Raw genomic sequence first — 15,899 nt, forward strand, 5'->3', positions numbered from 1 at the left:
AACAGCCAAATGTTACATTCCCTTTTTCTCATCCACTTGTCCATTTAGGCAACATGTTCACTATCTAGAAATGATGATTCTCAACACGTGTGCATAGATTTAGACAACTCATAAATCTATATCAAAATTATTTTGGTAACCAAGGGTCTTGGTGATTCCATTAGTCAATAAGCATGTGCTAGATCTCACTTTTTACCTCTCAGACAGAATCACTTTGAAAATATGAAGAACTGATCTTACCAGCCTGAAAGCAAATCCATTGCTAAAATCTTTCTGGGGCATTTTCTCTCCTCCTGATTCTAGATATCTTGGTAAAGTTGATGCCGCCATGTCCATCATTGATGTTTCCATGCTCACTGGTTTTGCACCTGACATTAACGACCTTAACAGGGTAAGTAAGACGTGCCATATGCAGGAAATGGCTGCTTAACTTATCCTTTGATTCTGTTGGGCTAGAATTTCTTTGCAGTCAATCAAAACTTTCAAACATGAAATTTGGATCTGCACAAAGAGATATAGTTAGAATATAAAAACCAACATTTCTCCAGGTTGAATTTTCCCCACAGATTTTATTTTAAAATAATCTTTATTATATAATTTTGATTTTATTGTAATGTAGATGGCTTCCAGCCAACAGGAAACATACAGTGGGAAGGCTAATCCTGAATCAGAGGAGGGCAAAGAGGAAGGAGTAAAGAAATGGCATAATTGGTTGGCTGAATGGGGATAAATGAAATTAAATATGATTGAAACTGTTGGGAAAATATGACATTTTAAGAGGGAACTGATATGGGTAGTTGGCCTGTATGTTTTCAGAAATTGTATTATTCAAGGCAAAAATAAATAATGATACCACTCTCCTAATTATTGTGAGAAAGTAATCAAAACTGATATAATTCTCAGAGATTACTCACACTGCCGCAACTATTCTTTTCAATCTGTTTTATGTAGAAGATGGCATTTTCTGTGCAAATTTTACAATGTAGTATTTTCTGTACAGAAAACAAGTTTTCACACAAAAAGCAGCACTTACAATATAGTATTTTTTGTGCAGAAAATAAGATTTTTAGCTACAATTGTCACCAATATGGGAGTTACATCTGCCCAGACTGCTCTTCACACCAAAATACTTCTTCCAGTGCAGCAGCACCCCAACTTAAGCATTTCCAAAGCATTGGGGAGTGGGACACTGAGGCATGATGCCTACAGAGCTCTTCTGGTCACGGAGCATGTCAAAACTGGGTGACTGAAGCGCTCTCACTTGGCCTCCTCCAGAACAGTTTGTCTAAATCAGTGGTTCTCAACCTGGGGTCCCCAGATGTTTTTGGCCCAGATGTTTTTTGGCTGGTAAACTGGCTGAGATTTCTGGGAGTTGTAGGCCAAAAACATCTGGGGACCCCAGGTTGAGAACCACTGGTCTAAATCCAGTCTACAACCAAGGGAGCATTGCAGATCCCTCGAGTGCCTCTGAAATAGGGCATTTCAAGGCTGGAAAAATAAAGTTTTGGGGTGATGTTCAGTTATTCAAGACTGGAAACGTGAAGTATCATAGGTCTCCCCTATACTTTCATAATTGCTGAAGAGGATGCTAGCCAACATTACTACACAAAATGCTGTTTTATGTGTAAGATGCTTGTTTTCAGCACCAAAATACTATTTTTAGCGGTAGTGGTGGTGGTGGTGGTGGTGGTGGGGGGGGGATTTTTGTACAGGAAACACACAAACATGTAATAAGTCCTAAAGTGCAAAGGGTCTTAATCTTCTAGAATTCTTCTTCTCAAGGTTTCATTTTGTAACATTTTCAAACATTCCTTTCCTCCCTGTTAGTAAGAGAATTCATGTACAGTAGTAGCTGGTGGTTTCCTTGCCAGTGGGGTGGTGAATCTTTTCCAGGTTTGAGTCTATGCTTTAAAGCAGTGGTTCCCAAACTTATTTGGCCTACCCCTGGAAATCAATTTTTCTAAATCTTCTCTTCTTTCTTTTATGCTTTTACCGCCCCCTTACAGTTATTCATCACCCCCAAATGCACTTGTGGCCATTACCGCCACCCCCCCCCCCCCCCGTTTACTGCAGTGCCCACCAGGGGGTGGTAACACCAACTTTGGGAATTTATTTACTTTATTTATATACCGCTTTTCTCAGCCCTCAGGCGACTCAAAGCAGTTAACAACATCAATACAAAACATCACGAGACAAGTATAGGGCAATTAAAAACAATTGTAACATAAACAATTAAACATCAGTATAACAATCATTAGCGCCTCAACAGTAAAATCAGAATCCAGTCTCATCATCCATTATTCTGTATTCCTATGTTCAATTACACTGTTTAATCAAATGCTTGTTCGAACAGCCAGGTCTTCACTTTCCTCCAAAACGCCAGCAGGGAGGGGGCCGATCTGATATCTGTAGGCAGGGAGTTCCACAGCCGAGGGGCCACCACTGAGAAGGCCCTGTCTCTCGTCCCCGCCAAGCGCGCCTGTGATGCAGGCGGGACAGAGAGCAGGGCCTCCCCAGATGATCTTAGTGTCCTAGTTGGTTCATAGGAGGAGATGCGTTCGGAGAGGTAAGTAGGGCCAGAACCGTTTAGGGCTTTATAGGCTAACGCCAGCACTTTGAATTGTGCCCGGTAGCAAACTGGCAGCCAGTGGAGCTGGCGCAACAGAGGAGTCGTCTGCTCCCTGAGTGCTGCCCCTGTTAGTAACCTGGCTGCCGAATGCTGGACCATTTGAAGCTTCCTAGCAGTCTTCAAAGGCAACCCCACGTAGAGAGCGTTGCAGTAGTCTATACGGGAATCTCTGCTTTAAAGAATTGATCCAGTGTGCTATTCAGCAAACTTAGTCAGCTGCCTTATAGACATGTCAGGTATCTGTTAGTACTACAACCTAAGCTTTGCAAAGAGGCAAATTTATTTCCCATACATATGTATAAAAAGTTGCAGCCCAATATATTTGGAGAATTTTTTAAAAGTAGCAATGAACCTTTATCACATGGAAACGGCAAACTGGCATAGTAGCACCAAAGCAATAAATGTAATACTGATAGCTGGTCTGCAACTTCCCCCAAAGAAGCCATCAGGGTTCTTGAATTTACCCTAAGCACCTATCACACCACGGTCCAGGAACCTATCGCTTGAATGATGCTGCCTGTCATTGTGATGTTGTTACTATCTGAAGTCAGAGGAACACTGCATGATAGCAGCAAGCATGTGGTAATGTCCTCAGTCTGAAATTAGGAGAGCTTCACCTCAACCTTTGCATCACCCATCAAAACTTTGTGGAAGCAAAGCAGTAAAGCAAGATAATTAGCTTGTGTAATGACAAGTCTACTTTGAATGTTTGCCTCTAATGGAAAGAAAAGTCAAATCTGTTCTTACAGGATGGCATGTACCATGTATCAATAATGTCTCTTTTACTTTTCCCAACATTTAGCTTTCTAGAGGAGTTGACAGATTTATCGCCAATTTTGAAATTGACAAAGGCTACTCTGACAGGGGGAATCTTATCATTTACTTGGACAAGGTAACACTCAATAGTTAATATATAAATATGCAGGAGCTGCTGTGTGTTATGGCAAAGATTATGAATGAAGGCATTTCAATGAAATGAGTCAGAGCTGGAAAAAGTGACATTTTTGAACAGCAACACCACTATCCTTTCCAGCTGTTAAGATTTGAGTGTGTGTGTGTAAAGAAATTACTTTTTCAAACACTGGTGTGGATATCTACATTTTAAAATATATTTTTCTCTTCTCAAGGTGTTCAGAGAAGGATTTTGTCTTCACAAGGCATCTCTAATTGCATCAAACTCTGTAGGAGAAGGTTCTGTGCCTTCAAGTTGCCTCTTAGCTTACTACAATCACTCTAATTTTACAGAGATTAATGTATTGTCGAAGGCTTTCATGGCCGGAATCACTCAGTTCTTGTGGGTTTTTTCGGGCTATATGGCCATGTTCTAGAGGCATTTCTCCTGACGTTTCGCCTGCATCTATGGCAAGCTTCCTCAGAGGGTGAGGAAGAGATTTCTTATACAAGAAATACTCATTTCCTTCATCTGAAATAGAGCCTACAGGACTAGGTATTTGTTAATGACCTCCCATATGACCAGAACTGACCTTACTTAGCTACACAATCGGATGGGATCTAGTGCTACCATAATCAGTAATTAGTGGCCACCTAGATCAGTGGTTCTCAACCTGGGGTCCCCAGATGTTTTTGGCCTACAACTCCCAGAAATCTCAGTCAGTTTATCAGCTGTTAGGATTTCTGGGAGTTGTAGGCCAAAAACATCTGGGGACCCCTGGTTGAGAACCACTGGCCTAGACTGATGTCTGAACTTATCTCATCATGTTAACTTTGCCATTAAGGAATTTTAAGAAGTTTGGCAATGCCAATCAAGACATTGTGGATCACCAAGTGCTAAGTAAATGTATTTATGTACTGAATGTTTTGAATTTATATCCTATTATTCTCTCAAAGTGATATTCACCCTTCTACTTTCATGGCGAGGCCTGCTTGGAGTTGGGGAAACTTTCTAATATTTATCCAAAAACATTAAGTGGGACACAATATATGGCCAAAGTGCCAGGTTCAGTGCTGTTCCCCATGATTGACAGGTTCCTGTTGGTGAGGTTGAATGGGCAGATCATTCTAATCTACTAGTCTTTCTCACACGTGGGCTGTTCTTATTATGTGCTTGAATCCCATGAACCTTGGATTCCATTTTTTAAAAATAATCCTTGGGTTGTTGTAGGTTTTTCCGGGCTATATGGCCATGTTTTAGAGGCATTTTCTCCTGATGTTTCGCCTGCATCTATGGCAAGCATCCTCAGAGGTAGTGAGGTCTGTTAGAACTAGGAAAATGGGTTTATATATCTGTGGAATGACCAGGATGGGACAAAGGACTCTTGTCTGCTGGAGCTAGGTGTGAATGTTTCAACTGACCACCTTGATTAGCATTTAATGGCTTGGAAGTGCCTGGGGGGAATCTTTTGTTGAGAGTGATTTGATGTGCCTGATTGTTTACTCTCTGTTGTTTTGCTGTTGTAATTTTAGAGTTTTTTTTAATACTGGTAGCCAGATTTTGTTCATTTTCATGGTTTCCTCCTTTCTGTTGAAATTGTCCACATGCTTGTGGATTTAAATGGCTTCTCTTTGTAGTCTGACATGGTGGTTGTTGGTGTGGCCCAGCATTTCTGTGTTCTTGAATAAAATGCTGTGTCCAGGTTGGTTCATCAGGTGCTCTGCTATGGCTGACTTCTCTGGTTGAAGTAGTCTGCAGTGCCTTTCATGTTCCTTGATTCATGTTTGGGCGCTGCATTTGGTGGTCCTTTGTCCCACCCTGGTCATTCCACAGATATATAAACCCATTTTCCTACTTCCAACAGACCTCACTACCTCTGAGGATGCTTGCCATAGATGCAGGCGAAACGTCAGGAGAAAATGCCTCTAGAACATGGCCATATAGCCTGGAAAAACCTACAACAACCCAGTGATTCCGGCCATGAAAGCCTTTGACAATACAATAATCCTTGGGTTAACCTACTAATTACAACAATAGGATGGAATGGTTTCCTCAAGCTAGTTTAGGAAATCTGTAATTGTGGGAAATGCCTCCATTGGCAGGCTGATACCCAAAGACTTGTTTTCCCTTTTTTTCCCCACATTCCCAGGTCTCTCACTTAACTGATGAATGTGTGCAGTTTAAAGCTCATCAGTTTTTTGAAGTCGGTCTCATTCAGCCAGCATCCGTGAAGGTGTACAGCTATTATAATCTAGGTAATGGCTATCACAATTCTTCTAGGGGACTCAGCACAAGGAGGCCAGCTGGACAGCTTGAAGGCCAATTGGGATTTCACAAACAGTTACTTTAGATGTTTCTGACAGTCCCTTCTCCCACTCTCATCCTTGATATATGAATCAAGAAAGCCAAGGTGAAGAAAACCATGACCCATTCTGGTTAAGAGCTCAACTCTTCAAACAGCTTTCATAACACAAACTGTGTTGCCCAAACACAACATAAGGAAACGTGAATCGGAGGGGAGGAAATAAAACCAGGGCCAGCTGATGGTCTCTGAGGGGTTTGGTATGGTCTTCAAAATCATATCACCCGGCCATATCACCATTCAAGGCATGGTGAAAACCTTGCTTTCAGTTTTGTTCAAAATTTCATAGTAAAACATTGATGCCAGTTCACCCAGTAACATTGAGCTAACCAGTTGCCATTACAAAATACACTTCTGGGCCACAAACCAAAGTATGGAGAACAGGGAAAAGGGGATGGATCTCTCCACTGAAGAATGTGCTCAACGAATCTTGTTCAACCTGCCTGCTCCCTTATTGAATTATAGAGTTGGAAGGAACTACAAGGTCCAACCAATCCAACCTACTACCATGCAAAACGCACAATCTGAAAATTGGATCCCCATTACATAAAGCACAGTGATGTGTTACTAAGATTTCCATTTTGAGCAATAGGTCCTCCCACTCATGTTCTGTGCATTCCCTAAGTTGCTCATTCAGGGAACTGAAGTGTGCAGGAGTCCCCATATGGAGTAAATGGCATCTTGTTTCATTTCTCTTTCTCAGATGAGCAGTGCATCAAGTTCTACCATCTTCCCAAAGAAAGTGGTCTCTTTAGTAAGATATGCCATGGTGATATTTGCCGATGTGCAGAAGGTAAGATGAGGTGGGAAGATGATACTTCTGCTGTCCCAGAAGAAAGATTTGTTTTTGACCAGTGAATATACGAACACTGTAAAATTGTAGTGTTTGTGCTTTCCGGATATACAAGGGTTGAATGAAAAGTAATGCCTCCACCTTCATTACCTGGATTTGGATGGGAATATTTTAATAAATCAAACACAGAAATAATCCTTACAATATGCTCTTTAACTACCACAATTCACTTTTCCACATAATCACCAGATGATTGGATACATTTCTGTCAACGATGAACAGGTTTTCTGAAGCTGTCACAGAAGGAGTCGACATTCTGTTTCCGCAACCCATAGTTCATAGATCTTCCAAGAGCCAAGCAAAGCAATAATGTGACCCACACATTCTTGTGAAATGGCTATGCTTGAAATTTCTCTCTGAGTGGTACGACAATCATCCTGAATCAATCTGTCAACCTTTTGCTTGTCACAGGACGTCCAACTCTTTGTCACGCAAGTCAGATGCTCCCACCTCGACATGTTTAAACGTACTCGCCCAACGACACACAGTACTCACATCAACACAATCCCCATAAACAGCTTGCATTCTCTGATGAATCTCCTTTGGCGTGACACCTTCTGCTGTCAAGAATTCAATGACTGAATGTCTCTTAAGTTGCATTGACCAACCATCTGCGCAGGGTTCCATACTTCGCACTTTAGCAACCCAACCATTCAATGCTAAGGCTTCCCGCCAAAATGGAACTGTAGAGGAGAGTCTACTGAATAAGCCAGTATCTGCCGCATACCAGTACTGCCATCTGTTGAGGAGTTATGAAGGTGGGGACATTACTTTTCATTCAACCCTCATATCTATGTCAGCATTCTCAAACCTGACAATTTCAGATGGTTTAAAGTACATTGCAGTTATCCTGCACTTTTGACTGTACTCAGCTGGAAATGTATAGAGAGATGAAGGTTGAGGAAGAATGAAATGTTCTTGTGGGCTGACACTTCCATTATGTCATATTGTTCAAATAATAATAATAATAATAATAATAATAATAATAATAATAATAATCTTTATTTATACCTCACCACCATCTCTCCAGAGGGGACTTGGCGCGGCTAACATGAGGCCAAGCCCAAAAATACAATACAGCAATATAAAATACAAAGCAACAAAAATTTTACATCACCATAAAATATATAAAGTATCAGAATAAAATAAGCAGTGCAAAATAACATAGTGAAAAATAGAACATAATGGGCGGGCCAAATGCACAAGATAAAACCTTGGATGAAATAGGAGTGGAAAAGTGTATTTGTGAGGGAGGAGCTCAAAGGGACGAACAGTGGGGTTAGGGCTTCATTATGGACGAGGGGAAAGCGCATCATGAGGACGACTCTGTAGATGGAACAGACAGAAATAGGATATATGGTCACTCTCCAAAGGCACTTACACACACTCTGGGAATAATGTCATAGCCTCTTGGAGCTGGAAGGGATTTCATGGGCCATCTGGTGAAATCCCTCATTCAGTACAGGATCTCTAGATAGATTATCCCCAGAAGGTGATTGTCCAACCTCTTTCTGAAGATGTCTAGAGAAGGAGATCCCACATCTCTCTAGGCCAGTGATGGGCAACCTTTTCAGCTTGGTGTGTCAGAATTCGCCAAAAAACCCGAGCATAATTCAGGTGGGGTGCCACTTTGAGAAATAAACCACAATTTTGCGATATTTATAGTTTAAATAACAAAAATGCATAATTGCAATATATAACTAGTCAATAACCCAAAAACTAATACTTACCTGCTTAGTGACTTCTTTGTTCATCCTTCAGTCAGTTTCTTTTGTTGGTATTGATATTATTTAACTTGTGTGGGTTGCCGTAAGCTAAGATAACTGAGTGGGAGGAGAAATTCTTTAATTAATCTGCCTATGAATGACTTTTTTGTTGCTGAATTTCATTGACTAAATGTTCAATTGAAGGTTGGTATTTTGTACACTTCAAGCCCAAGCAAGTGCTACTAACATCATCTGTCAATCTTTGAAGCTGCCAGGCCATTCAAGGCTAATCGAAGTGGCCAACTGCAACATTCACACTTGCCTCAAGAAGAGTTCTTTCTCACACTCTGGACGTTATTTCACAGATATATAAACCCTAAAAAACAGGGGAATTCCAGACAAGAATCAGTCAGGCCCAGCTAACACCTCCCAACAAAGGATTCCTTTGAGCAGGAAGGAGCCAGACTTTGAAGCTGCAAGGCCATTCAATGCTAATCAAGCTGGCCAATTGCAACATTCACACTTGCCTCCAACAGACAAGAGTTCTTTCTCCCACCCTGGACGTTATTCCACAGGGATATAAACCTCACTTGCCTAGTTTCCAACAAACCTCTGAGGATGCCTGCCCTATACTTCTCTGTATGCAGCCGCATGTGGCCGCGTGTCGTAGAAAATGGCTACGTGTGTCAGTGCTGACACGCGTGTCATAGGTTCGCCATCAGGGCTCTAGGCAATTCATTCCATTGCTTCTACTGTTCAATTGATACTTACTCTTCAGACCTAATCCTACCCTCTGAGACAACCTAGACCAGGCCTGCTACCTAGAGATACACTCAGACACAAAGACAGGCTTTAGGGATCTTTGTTCATGTGTTTTATTTTCTGCTCTCTTTCTTTATGTTCTTCTCCCAAAGAAAGCTGCTCTTTGCTCAACAATATAGAAACAGATATCAATCTGCTGCGACGAGGTCAACTGGCATGCCAACCAGGCGTGGATTACGGTGAGCACATCCTACATGGCTGAACCCCATTAATGTGGCAGTGACTCAGTGAGAATGCAAATAGTCAACACACACCAGCCCAAATTCACAAACTGGGACAGCTGATTCATATTTATTTTTGACTAGCCGTCCCCTGCCACGCATTGCTGTGGCCCACATGGGGGTTCTGTGTGGGAGGTTTGGCCCAATTCTATCGTTGGTGGGGTTCAGAATGCTCTGTGATTGTAGGTGAACTATAAATCCCAGCAACTACAACTCCCAAATGTCAATGTCTATTTCCCCTAAACTCCACCAGTATTCACATTTGGGCGTATTGAGTATTCATGTAGAGTTTGGTCCAGATCCATCATTGTTTGAATGCACAGTGATCTCTGGGTATAGGTGAACTACAACTCCAAAACCAAAGGACACTGCCCACCAAACCCTTGTAGTATTTTCTGTTGGTCATGGGAGAACTGTGTGCCAAGTTTGGTTCAATTCCATCGTTGGTGGGGTTCAGAATGCTCTTTGATTGTAGGTGAACTATAAATCCCAGCAACTACAACTCCCAAATGACAAAAACATTTTTTTTTGTGAAGGACATACATCGGGTTGTTAGGTGTCTTGTGTCCAAATTTGGTGTCAATTCCCCCAGTGGTTTTCGAGTTCTGTGAATAGCACAAACGAACATTACATTTTAATTTATATAGATAAGACTGGTTGGCCTTGTCCATTGCAGTTGCATGGTGTATTTTGGGCCTCCTGTGATGAGAAACAAAGCAAATCATGTATTGGAGAGTTAAATCTGGCTTTGGGTTTACCAGTATCTTCATCAGCACCAGCAATCATGTCAAAAAAATTAAGGCTTTTGTGAAGTAAAACAACTAAACATCTTACATTTCTCTGTTTTGAAGTATACAAAGCCAAGCTGATTCGAATAGAAGACGAAAGTGGTTATGACAACTACTTCATGCAAGTTCTGGAAAAGATTAAAGAAGGTAAAAAGGCCCATCTGTTGTTTTTTTTGGGTTTTTTTTGTCGTGTCAGGTGTGACTGCAAGTTGCTTCTGGTATGAGAGAATTGGCTGTCTGCAAGGACGTTGCCCAGAGGATGCCTGGATGATTTGATGTTTTTATCATCCTTGTGGGAGGCTTCTCTCATGTCCCCGCATGAGGAGCTGGAGCTGATAGAGGAAGCTCATCCGCCTCTCCTTGGATTCGAACCTGCGGCCTGTTGGTCTTCAGTCCTGCCAGTAGAGGGGTTTAACCCACTGCGCCACCAGGGGCTCCGGCCCATCTTGTTGGAATTGGCTTACTGGATATAGAAGCAGGAATGTTTTCTGTAAACAGCTACAGCTTTGTAATCTCATATTCATTGGTGTTATATGGTGTCAAGTCAACTTTGACTTTGGCAACCCTATGAAGATTTTTTTTCAATTTTTTAAAAGGGGGTTGCCTTTGCCTTTCTCTGAGACTAAGGACCCTTCCACACAGCCATATAACCCAGAATATCAAGTCAGAAAATTCCACAATATCTGTTTTGAACTGGGTTATCTGAGTCCACACTGCCATATATTCCAGTTCAAAGCATATAGCGTGGGATTTTATTCAGCTGTGTGGAAGGGGCCTAAGACAATGCAAAGAGATTGTGAGAGTCCACAAAAGACTTTGACACAATGAGAAGGCTATGTAAATGCAGGCAACTGAATGGGAAATATACAGAGTGATACAAGGGTTGAATGAAAAGTAATGCCTTCACATTCGTAACTCCTCAACAGATGGCAGTACTGGTATGCGGCAGGTACTGGCTTGTTCAGTAGACTCTCCTCTACAGTTACATTTTGGCAGGAAGCTTTAGCATTGAATGGTTGTGTTGTTAAAGTGCGAAGTATGGAACCCTGCACAGACGGTTGGTCAATATGACTTAAGCAACATGCAGTCATGGAATTCTTGACAGCAGAAGGTGTCACCTCAACATCTTTAAACTTATTTATTTATTTATTTACTTTACTTTACTTTACTTCTATACCGCTTTTCTCAGCCCTTAGGCGACTCAAAGCGGTTTACATAATACAAAATCACAAGACTATATCAAAAGCAGGTTAAAACACATTATACCTTCTACATAACAATCAATATAAAAAGGCAATCATTATTATAATCATATCGCCTCAACAACAAATCAGAATCCTTTCTCGTAATCCTTTGTTCCAAATTCGATTGCACCGTGTTCCTATATTCCATTGCACTGATTAGCCAAACGCTTGTTCGAAGATGCAGGTCTTCACTTGCCCAAGGATGCACAGTACTCATATCAACACAATCACCACAAACAGCTTGAATTCTCTGATGAATCTCCTTTGGGGTGACACCTTCAGCTGTCAAGAATTCAACGACTGCATGTTGCTTAAGTTGCATTGACCAACCATCTGCGCAGGGTTCCATACTTCGCACTTTAACAACACAACTGCTCAATACTAAGGTTTCCCACCAAAATGGAACTGTAGAGGAGAGTCTACTGAACAAGCCAGTACCTTGTTCAGTAGACTCTCCTCTACAGTTACCAGTACTGCCATCTGTTGAGGAGTAATGAAGGTGGAGGCATTACTTTTCATTCAACCCTTGTACAATCCCATTGAGGCGCAGTTTACGTGTGATATATTTTAACACACCTGGATGCTTCCTGGGGACTAATCTTAACTCCTATGTCTGGGGAGAGGGCTCCATCTCTGAGACAACTTCTGCATGTTTCTCATGCAAGACAGTCTGTTCTGCTGGATCCAGGACAACCTCCCCTCTCCCTTAATATGTTGTAGTGTGGACAGAGGGGCCTTAAGCTGCTGGACCTTCTTTTACAAGTGAACCACTATATTCAAGTTCAAGTTCAAGTTCACTTTATTATGGTCAGTGACCAGTTTGAGAGAAGAGGGACATAGTCCTGTACAAGCATATCAGAGTTAGGAGTTTTAAGACTTTAAAATAGTTATACTTGCAATAAGAACCACTATATTTCACTTACTACAAGTATAGTTACCCATATTCTCAAGCAATGACACAAACATTCCGCAGCTGTTGCAATTTACTACAGGAGCTCCCTTTTTCTTCCATTTTTAGGAATCTTAAGTACAGAATGCAATAGAAATCTGAGACTTCCTCTCAAACTACCAATTCTTGCTATCTATACAATCTATACAAATCTATACTATGTGTGTTATGTTAGGTGATCCCTCGTTTTCCGAGGAGGATTGTCTTCCAGTATTCTTGTGGGTCCGTATGTGGCTGTGGAGCCCTATTCTTGCTCTGCATCTTCTTCCGCAGTGAGGGCATTGGTTTTCAGGTGGAAGGCGGTCCCGGTCGGGGTTGGCTTGATGCGCCTTCCTCTTGGCACGCTTCTCCCTTTCGCCCTCCATTTGTGCCTCTTCAAATTCTGCAGCACTGCTGGTCACAGCTGACTTCCAGGGCTTCCCAGTTCTCAGTGTCTATGCCAGAGTTTTTAAGGTTGGCTTTGAGCCCATCTTTAAATCTTTTTTCCTGCCCACCAACATTCAGTTTTCTATTCTTGAGTTCGGAGTAGAGCAACTGCTTTGGGAGACAGTGGTCAGGCATACAGACAATGTGGCCGGTCCAGCGGAGTTGGTGGTGGAGGACCATCGCTTCAATGCTGATGGTCTTTGCTTCTTCCAGCACGCTGACGTTTGTCCACCTGTCTTCCCAAGAGATTTGTAGGATTTTCCGGAGGCAGCGCTGATGGAATCGTTCCAGGAGTTGCATGTGACGTCTGTAGACAGTCCACGTCTCACAGGCATATAGCAGGGTTGGGAGGACAATAGCTCTATAAACAAGCACCTTGGTATCCCTACGGATGTCCCAGTCCTCAAACACTCTCTGCTTCGTTCGGAAAAATGCTGCGCTCGCAGAACTCAGGCGGTGTTGTATTTCGGTGTCGATGTTGACTTTGGTGGAGAGGTGGCGGCCAAGGTAGCGGAAATGATCAACATTTTCTAATGCTACACCATTAAGCTGTATCTCTGGCATTGGAGAGGGGTTGGCTGGTGTCTGCTGGAACAGCACCTTCATTTTTTCAATGTTCAATGACAGGCCGAGCTTCTCGTATGCTTCTGCAAAGGTGTTTAGAGTGGCTTGTAGATCTTCTTCTGAATGCGCACAGACGACATTGTCATCAGCATACTGGAGTTCTATAACAGATGTTGTAACCTTGGTTTTGGCTTTCAGTCTGCTGAGGTCGAATAGCTTGCCATCTGTCCGATAGCTGATTTCCACTCCGGTGGGAAGCTTCCCATCAACTAGGTGAAGTATCATAGTATATATACTATGTGTACAAATTAGTAGAAGAGGGAAGATGGGATATCTGACTCCATTGTGAAGTGAGCATCTACTGTGACATTTATTCAATAAATTTGCATGCCAACTAAAAATTATGGACACAATGACATCAGGGCAAGAAGGGCAATTATTCCTTCCCTGCTCCTGTGTTGTCTACTATTCAACATATCTGTCAGTTAAACCAGTTAATTGACTCACTGCCTTGATGCAAATATTTGTATTGTTTTGTGTGATTCCTCCAGGAAGTGATCCAAATCCAGAAGCCAGTCCTCGCAGATTTATCAGCAAGATGAAATGCAGGGAAACTTTGAATCTGAAGGTCAACAATGACTATCTGATCTGGGGTGTCGGCAGTGATCTGTGGCCCACAACGAATAAGTATGCATTTCATTTCATTGGTTTATAGATGTATACTTTGCTTCTATTTATTTATTATTGTCTCTAGCCAGTGAGCAAAAATAACATTTATTTTCTCAGTTAGGAAGGCAATTACCTACTCCCAGTTAGGTGAATCTCTCCCATCTTGAACTCTAGAAAAAATGCTTTCATGGGAACTTTCCTCCAGTAGTGTGTGTCTCCCTAAGAGGGAGACATGTGTCATGAATGACTTTTGAATGACTTTGAAGCATAGGTTCTTTTTATTGGGACCAGGGACCATGTTGATCAGGGGCCACTCTCCAACATTAGTGCCAAAAGAGTTACGGATCAGTTTTTGATCAACTTTAGATTTGATTTAGTTATTTGGGGTGCTGATTCAGAACATTTCATTGGATAGACCAAATCAGCTCTAGTTTCTGATACTGAACATATGCCATCTGCTCGCCCACAGAAAACAGTATTGAAAATCTAGAGCAGATGTGGTAGTAGTAATCTTTCGTGGGTAGTTTCCCCTCCTGACATCCCTGTTGCCTCAGCACTATAAGAGAGTTTTGCAAAACCAATCACTCTCGTTGCTGCATGGTTTCAAAGCAACGGTGTATTAATGGTGAGGCCGCGGACTGTATTTTCATTCTTGTGGACCGCTGGTTGGGAACCACTGCTTCAGATATAGTGCCTAAGGTCTAAAAAAATGTCAGACCTACAAAAACAGAATTAATTTAAAAAGAAATTGAGAAGAAAAACAAAAAAAATCAAAAGAAAGATTTTTTGACTTCCGTTTTTTAAAGGATATGTGTGTTTTGAATCTTATAGAGTTCACATGAACAGTTTTTGGAATGGTGTCTGTCTATCCCTAGTGACATAAGAGAAGTAGTCGAATACCAGAGTGCTTGGACCTACAAAAACCTTAATGTGCTCTTCTTGTCAGTAGCCATTTTAAATTTTCTAAAATTACAAATGCCTCCGAAATGGACAAAAAAAGAGCAGCCCTCTCAACAAATTTGTCACCCCAAAATACACCTCTAATAAAAACTGGCCACTTCAAGGTGTGTGAAGTGGCTGAGGAATGGTCCTTATTCACTTCAGTCCAGTCTTGGTAGTCCTCTTTCTTCTTCCACAGATTTCCTGTCAATGAATTTACCTTTGTGCAAAGATTCAGAACTCTACTCTTTTGCTTTTTCCCCAGTATCTACTACCTCATAACCAAAGATACCTGGATTGAGAGGTGGCCAAGTGAGGATGAATGCCAAGATGAAGAATTTCAGACACTCTGCAATGACTTTGACCAGTTGTCATTTTCATTAACAGTTATGGGCTGCCAGGCCTAGCTGGAGTTGCCTGCTGTATGTTATTCATGGAAGGCTAGTTTTTGAGTTAGTGCTCAGAAGTCAATTCTCTCCTGAAGTTTTAACGTTCCCCCTTTATTGCTCTCCTTTTCCTTTTCAAATTGTTTATGCATAAAATAAAGGCAGAATTACTTACTGTACTACTGTATTGATTGTTACTACCGTGTCTGCTGTTTTTTGACTGATTGGTGTGGTGTCATCAGTGTGCATAATGCTTTGCAGGGAGGACAGGTGCCGGCCCCCAATGGATGCACAATGTAAAATTTGACATAGAAAGAGCAGGCAGGAAAAACAGAGGAAAAGAGAGGTGTGTGAGAAGAATTGGCAGGCCTGTAGAGTGAAAGAATGCCTCCGCTTATTGAATAACATCAATCAAAACCCCAGAAACCATAAAACAAAAATATAAGCTC

General features: G+C 41.7%; 1 protein-coding gene across 1 annotated transcript in view; it reads left to right on the plus strand.

Annotated features, from left to right (window-relative positions):
- Window positions 1–15,629, plus strand: part of LOC132768040 (venom factor-like) — a 93,358-nt gene extending 77,729 nt beyond the window's left edge. Inside the window, exons 33-40 of the mRNA XM_067464017.1 lie at window positions 304–391; window positions 3,432–3,521; window positions 5,671–5,776; window positions 6,587–6,676; window positions 9,357–9,443; window positions 10,337–10,420; window positions 14,008–14,143; window positions 15,330–15,629. Of these exons, the coding sequence (XP_067320118.1) occupies window positions 304–391; window positions 3,432–3,521; window positions 5,671–5,776; window positions 6,587–6,676; window positions 9,357–9,443; window positions 10,337–10,420; window positions 14,008–14,143; window positions 15,330–15,471 (823 nt within the window). The 3' untranslated portion in view covers window positions 15,472–15,629. The remainder of the gene's footprint in view (window positions 1–303; window positions 392–3,431; window positions 3,522–5,670; window positions 5,777–6,586; window positions 6,677–9,356; window positions 9,444–10,336; window positions 10,421–14,007; window positions 14,144–15,329) is intronic.
- Window positions 15,630–15,899: the final 270 nt, after the last annotated feature.

Source organism: Anolis sagrei, chromosome 2 (assembly GCF_037176765.1).
Source record: "Anolis sagrei isolate rAnoSag1 chromosome 2, rAnoSag1.mat, whole genome shotgun sequence".
Classification (NCBI taxonomy): Eukaryota; Metazoa; Chordata; class Lepidosauria; order Squamata; family Dactyloidae; genus Anolis; species Anolis sagrei.